The sequence below is a fragment of the Lupinus angustifolius genome, chromosome LG07 (genome assembly GCF_001865875.1).
Source record: "Lupinus angustifolius cultivar Tanjil chromosome LG07, LupAngTanjil_v1.0, whole genome shotgun sequence".
Classification (NCBI taxonomy): Eukaryota; Viridiplantae; Streptophyta; class Magnoliopsida; order Fabales; family Fabaceae; genus Lupinus; species Lupinus angustifolius.
In genome coordinates, this window is record NC_032015.1 from 10,711,871 (window position 1) to 10,719,518 (window position 7,648).

A 7,648-nucleotide genomic window follows, 5' to 3' on the forward strand; every position below is an offset into this window, starting at 1 on the left:
AACCCCCCCCCCTTCTAGGTGTATTGTAACCACTGATACCTAACACCAATCATCTTCAAGGAATTATTATCCTATATTTTGCAACAAGACTCATCAAAGGAGAAAATACAGGAGGATTGGGATGTTAGCTTGGGTATAGATAGTAGGTTATAAGAGAATGGGGGAAGATATGAAACATCATGTATGGATAGGCTTTTGGATATGACTATGGTTCCTAAAACTTTGGCCAAAACTTCATCGCCATTGAGCAACCTGACCCTCACAGGTCTGATTTTGTAGCATGTAGAATAAGAAGACATGTTATAAACAATATAATCAGTGGTACCACTGTCTAATATCCATTGAGATATAGAATTACCTTCTTCATGATGGTCCTTGGATATGAAAGTGGTCGATAAAGTGTTCATCATATTCTCAGCATTGGTAGGATTTTTCTTTTGTCCATTTTGATGTTGTTGGATGTTGATGAGGCCCTGGTATTGCTCTTTAGTTAGGCCATAGGTAGTATCTTCTTATTTTTGTTGGACATTCTCATGTCCGGATGTGGCAGAGTTAACTTGTTGGCTTTTGGTAAACTTAAAGTTAGGGGGAAACCATGAATTCTATAGCAATTCCCAATGGTGTGTCCTGGTTTCTTGCAGTATGTACAGAACTTGCTTGCATTGATAGAATTGTTCCAAGAGCCTTTGCCATAGGAATTATGGTTTTCTTTTATGGATCCTCTATTGTTATGTGTTCCATCTCTTGCATACACTCCATTCTTCTTCCAATTGGTTGCAACGTTCATTGCTTTTACTTCTATCTCATTGCCATACATTTGCATTTCTTGTTAAATGACTAATGAGAGAACCTTGTTCATGTTTGTAAGAGGTTCCATTAACATGATTTTTGATCTCACACTTGAATATGAATCATTTAACCCCTTTAAAAACCTAATGACCTTGTCTTCTATTCTGAACTTTTCACTATCACAACTGCATTTGGCAAGAGACCTGTAGATTTCTAATTCATCCCATAGTGTTTTTATCTCAGTGTGATATTTGTTAACATTGAGATCTCTTTGCCTAAAATTAGCTACGGTTTCTTGTATGTCTGCAATTCTAAATAGATTCCCTTGAGAGAACATTTCTTTGAGTTCTTCCCATATTTCACATGCTTTATCAATCCATAGAATGCTTTGTGAGATTGATGGAGAAATTGATCTTATGATCTAGGATGTGACTATGTTGTTTGCCATTTCTCAATATTTGAAGTTTAGATCATCCTTTGCTGGCATTTGAATGATGCCATCAACAAATTCGAATTTTTGTTTGGAGATGAGGCTACACCTCATAGATCTACTCCATTGGTGATAGTTTTCACCATTTAAAAGTGATGAAACTAGTGCAATCCCTGGATTATCTGAGGGATGCACATAGTATGGATCTTGTGTGATATCCATGTGTGAATTAGAAGGTGTTATGGAAGATAGTGAAGAAGACATCTTGAATGCAACATAGCTCTTTATGAAAAGAGCTCTGATACCATAAAAGAATGTCAAGAATCCTTCTTGAATGTGAAATGAAGTGAGTTACCACTTCTTGATTGAAGAGACGGAGATTAAAAGAAAGAAATATAATTAAAATGAAAAATAATACCTCTTTTGATTGATTAATTGAATGATTACAAAAATAAATGGTCAATCATATTTATACAAGTTACACTTAACATAATAAACGAACAAACTATTAAAATATCCCTAGGAAACAATAAGCACACGTGCTAAAATACAATGCGATGAAAGATAGTTGGGTTGCATGGAATACAAGCAACCCAAGTTAATTGAGTTAAGACTGTGTTTGTGCATCTGAGATTGTTGCATATCATGGTCTTCTTTTGATGTACAATCTGTCTAGCCAAGATGAGAGGTTGAGTGAGCCTTGTTAGTTCTGAGTTCTCCATAGAGTGGTGTAGATATTATTTCAGTCTTGTGATGCAAGTTATGTCTGTCAAGATGCGTCATTAGTTCTGAATTCCTGATGGAGTTGATGCATCTTGTTGCCTTGTGTAGGAGTGTGAATTTTGATTTGATGAAATGATGCAGCCTGGTGTCTTGATTGCTGCTTCTGGTGCCTTGGTTGCTTCTTTTTGTACTTCGGCTACTACTTCTGGTGTGTTGGAGGTGGTTGTTTGGCCTTGTTTGTCTAATACACTACAAATAGTCATTTTCTATTGGTCAAATTCACAAACTACATATACATAGCAGGATCAATCAAAGAAATTTCCCATTTGTTGGTTATTTAGAAATAAGAATACTATACTCAACAAATTGCATTTACAATACAGAAGTGTACAAGTAGCTCTGTCTCAACTCAGGTGGACCCCAGCATCTTACCATGAAATTTAGATGCAGAGAATGCAAAGATGGACTTCTGATAACAAAATAATAGATGAAGATAAAGTGACTAATTAGCGGCAGAAAATATGATTTTTATTAAATAAATCAATAATAAAGACAAACTGCTATTTAATTAATAACTAAATAAATAAAAGTTTGTCTAAATATAATTGGTAATCTAATATAATTTTTTGTTGCATAATAGTTGTTTTTTTGTAATCTTTGATACATTTACCAATAAAATTGGTTACTAATTGATATATTAAAAATTATGAATTACTAATTGATATATTAAAAATCTCACTTTATCATTAAGTGTCATTCTAAGTTAGATATCTAATTTGTAGGGCTATTCACATAGCATATAGCCCAGAATAATTATTATCCCACACATAAAGTCTTTAGATGAAGATCATATGTCTTCATTTATGTCTCATTTTATATTCCAAATTAATTAAAAGCTTCACTCAATTAATAAAAAATAAAAATATTATTTTTGAAGGAGGATGTTATAGACGTTTTCCGTAACATATATGCAAAATTTTGTTGACTGCTTATGTGGATATATGCATAGAACTCAAATCAAAGATGATCACTTTTTTAGTGCGTCTCTATATATCTAAAAAGGACAACCGACAGAAGGATAAGAAGTGCTGCGAAAACAAAAAGGCCTGCTCCAACGTGTTAACTAGTTAGTTCCATTTTGCATTTTCCACTTCCTTTAAGTCAAATCTTGTTCAAGTATGAACATATTATACCGAAATCTTCAGAGGCGGCAATGGTATATTTATTCACTTTATTCTTTTGGTTCATGTATTTGTTATAGTACCTCTACTTTTTCTTTGCTTGTATTTTATAAAGTCAAAGAGAATACGTGCACTATCAATAATATTAATTCCAAAGAGGAGAAATTCGTAAAGGTTTTGGTGTGTAAGTGCATTGACTAAGGTATAGTTATAAGGTACATGAACTAAGGTACTCGTTAAATGGTAGCTAACTCCTCGTGTTTAATTTCTCTTTCCACACCTCATTATATATCATCCTAGTTTCATTCTCAATAGCATCTCAAAGGGTCTCTGAAGAAGGAACCAAATCATAAAATTTCTAAGTGGATCTTCGTTTTTTGTCATAAAAATTTAGTACAAAAAATAACCTTGGTTTACATGTGCTTAGAAACTGTGGCGCACCATGGTGATGATGAACACGATGGTGTAAGTTCTAGAACATCTGGGTCACAAGGAATGAACCAAGTGATGGAGCAAGAAGAGGTTACAATGCTAGATTCTTCCGTGGTTTCAACTCTGACTAATGTTGTGTCCGGGTCAAGACATGGAGGCAGTGAATGGGTCCAGGTCCAGGGAAGTGGTGGTTCTCCTTTGATGTCTGGTTTTGGACATGCATCTCCTTCATCTCCTTCTACTTTGTCTTCTTTCCCTTCTCGTTCTGCTTTGGTTTCTGGGTCATGGGTTGGGAACAAAAGAAGGCGTGATGAAGAGAGTGGTGCTCCTCATCAGTTTATGCAACAAGATGATCCTAGACACTTCAGAACCATTGGTGACTTCAGGGTACCCAAACAAGGAGAGTCATCATCAGGTGCAATTACTTTACTTCACAATCACGTACTTCATAAAACATTAAATATTTTTTGCACATAATCATGACATATAATTTCAATGATTCAATCATCTTCAAGTTTTCTTAATAGCAATAAATGGGGTGTATTATATCTGCTTGTTAAAGTTTTAAGCATGCCAACTTGTTAAAAATATTGCAGCATTAATCTGTATCAACTCTTGTGCACCAAAAATAAAAAATGTATTGTCACCCTTCTTTTCATCAAAATAATGAAAATATATTTCCTTATTAGGACCATCTTATAAATTACATTAACACATCTATTTCAACTTGTATATGGGAAAATCCTTTTTATCCTATACTGCATGCATCACACTTTTCCAAATTATCACAAAGAACAAACAGGTTAAGCTTTAATAAACTGAGTATACAATAATTGGCTATAGAACAGTTGTGCTGCAAAACCTTTATTAAAAATATAAGCTATACAATATTTCTCCAACAAAAAAGCCATTCAATAGGCAACGGCATTTCATGCACTATTCCAAATGTTTAGTATAAGTTATCTGAATTTTTTTATTTTTACCAAGAAGCTGCATCCACCACCACCACTGCAATCACGGTGACTGTCACCACGCTGGCGACACCATCGACCGAAACAGCTTCAAACGAAGAAACCATAGAGAGGAGAAGGTACAGGGGAGTGAGGCAAAGGCCATGGGGAAAATGGGCAGCAGAAATTCGAGATCCACACAAAGCAACAAGAGTTTGGCTTGGCACATTTAACACAGCAGAAGCAGCAGCAAGAGCTTATGATGAAGCTGCATTAAGGTTCAGAGGCAACAAAGCAAAGCTAAATTTCCCTGAAAATGTTAGAGCATTGCCACCACCACCAATTCACACTTTTCCAGCCACCACAATGCTGGCAGCCACCCTCTCTGACTCCTCTGACATTCTCCGGCAGCCCTCAGCCGCAACCATGACACCGCCGCAATTTCAGCAGCAGCCATTACTCCAGGGGTCCTCTGATATGATCAGAGACTATTGGGAATATTCACAGTTTCTTCAAAGTTCTGGTGGTTTTCAACAACAATTACAACTACAGCAACAACAACCTTCTAGTTTGTTTCAGCAGTTGTACTATAACTCACAATTGGGTGCCCTTCAATCATCTTTATTGTTATCATCTTCACCTTCTTTGTCTTCTTCTATGTCAGCAACTGCATCATTTTCACCACCTACTCAATTTTCTTCTGCTTCATGTCCCATGTTTTCTAGTCAACAAATGGGCTATTTCGGGCCACCGGGAAACCAAACTCAAGGTGGCGGCGTCACGAGATCGGTGTTTCCACCGCCTACTTGGTCAGATAACAGTGGCCATCAGCCACCTCCTAGTTAATACAACGGAATTTCAAAGTTTTTTTGATTTCCCTATTTTTTTCTACTATTTTTTTCATTTATTTCATACTTCTTTATTATTGGTTTAAACATATTTTCGATCATAATACATCTAAATTTGATTGTATTTCCTGGTTTTATTTCCAAAATTTTAGTTTGAGATAATGTGACTAACATTAAGTTGAAGGAAATGAGTTATAGTAACATATTTTTTCTTATAATCAAATATGTTCTCCCACTTCATAATAAAAAATTAATATTTTTTGAAATATGAGATATATAATTCAGTTCCTAATAAATATTGTTTAAGGAATTGAATATATACCTAAAGATTTAAAAGAATTTTACACTATCACTAAATCATTGCATTATTGGTAAATACAAACATGTTGATTAACTTAGTAAAGACAAAAAAATAAGAAATATATTTTTGGGACTAAAGTCAAACTGCTTATATTTTTATGGACTAAAAACATATTTGTGCAAATATAAAAAATATGTGTTTGTTTTATTTCCCTTTTGACTTTTAAATGACCATAAATTCCTTAGCACGTAGTTTTGGGCAAAGATACTTGTTTTGTTACTATTGTTGTTGTAAAAAAAAAAAGATTCAGTATGATAAATAGTAGTTACAAGTAAAGACAAAGGAGCATTTAGGTTTTAGGATTAGCTTATTTGATGTGAACATTCTCTGAATTATCCATGGAAAGATGTAGAAACCCATAGGTTTTGCATCATTATTGTATTAATACTTATTAATGAACATTGAAATAATTAATGTTTATTGAATCTTATAATCTTAATGTTCAATATATGTAGCTGACTTCAATTTTACTTATTAATAGTATATATTTAACGATTATTGAATTAATCAATATTACACTGAATAAATATTTAATCTACTAAAAAAACTAGGTGATGATTGAGTGTCTTGGATAAGGTGGTTAATAGATATAAAATAAGTCAATATCAAATTCACAGGAAAGGGTTTATTAAAAACACGTGATATATAATTTTGATTTGACAAGTTAATTAAAGTAATTTGTAATATAATTAGTTATCGGGGATTAAAACTTGTTTATATCATTCTATATTTATTTATTAGTCAATTGATCTCTGTCAACTTTCAGTCTCTAACATTTCAACCGGGTGCCCACTTTTTAGTCCCTAGCCAACTTTTTGATTTATTTTGTCAAACAAAACCTAAATAGTTAGCAAGAGGGTGACGACACTCGGGTTAAAAGTTGATTGATAATAAATTAGATGATTGAATTGAAATTGTTTAGTAAAATAAGCAGAACAATTATCTAATATATATAAAATGATGTGAAAGAGCTTATAAGTTTTTAATTATAAGTCATAAGGTACTCCAATTAATATATCAAGTCATGGCTTATGAAGGAGACAATTTTACAAAAAATATGTTCTCGAATAAAAATATTAACTTATTTTTGGTTCGATAAACTTGTTTGTACCTCAATACTCTCTAAGAGATAAATCATTACATTGATCAGGATGCATAGGTCAAGACACGTCCAAACTATTGATCCTGGGTTAATGAGTTAAAATGTACGGCTTATTCAAGATCATTTGTTGAGTATGTCCTGACAACATAAGTAATTACTCTATGTGATCTTATTTAAGATTAATACTTCAGAAGCTTCCAATAAATCAAATGTTTTCTTTCTTAATTTGCCCTAGAGATAAGGATCAGTTTGTACGAGAAACAATATAATGGTGAGGAGTCCAGTGGCGGAACTGCCCCCCGGAAATTTGTAATTTCTTTGAATTTTTTTAACATACTTCCTTTGCTTAATTTAATAAAATAAAATGGATATAGTCTTTTATAAATCTCCTTACATCGTATGAAATATAATAAATAAAATATTCTCTTATAAATCTCCTTACATAGTATGAAATATAATAAATAAAATATTCTCTTACTTATGTCAATTTCTTATAGTGTAGGAAGATTTGTAGAAAAATTAATATATAACACTACTCTTATTAAAATATTTATTTTATCCACAGTGATTAAATTAAAACTTAATTTATCAATTTTGGATGATACGTAAGATGACAAACAATTTCATTATTCTATTAATGATGTAAATTAGAGTCACACAACATTATAGCTTGCAGCAGCATTAAAAACATAAACATTCCACCGTTGTGAATGCATTTTTGTATGCGCTTTTATTACCCAAAAAATTGCTACATCATTCTTATCATCACTAGTGAATTTATGTAGAATTTGTAAGTTATTTTCACTAATATTTTCTTTATGTTATATTCTTA

At 32.8% G+C, this 7,648-nt stretch overlaps 1 protein-coding gene across 2 annotated transcripts; it reads left to right on the forward strand.

Moving 5' to 3' along the window:
- On the forward strand, positions 3,302 to 5,494 carry LOC109352728 (ethylene-responsive transcription factor ABR1-like). 2 transcript variants are annotated; one of them, XM_019594911.1, is made up of 2 exons: positions 3,302 to 3,970; positions 4,543 to 5,494. In XM_019594911.1, the coding sequence occupies exons 1-2, from the start codon at positions 3,541 to 3,543 to the stop codon at positions 5,349 to 5,351; spliced, it is 1,239 nt and encodes a 412-aa protein (XP_019450456.1). In that variant the 5' UTR covers positions 3,302 to 3,540; the 3' UTR covers positions 5,352 to 5,494. The 2 variants fall into 2 exon arrangements, with proteins under 2 accessions (XP_019450456.1, XP_019450457.1); XM_019594912.1 differs by having other exon boundaries at positions 4,546 to 5,494.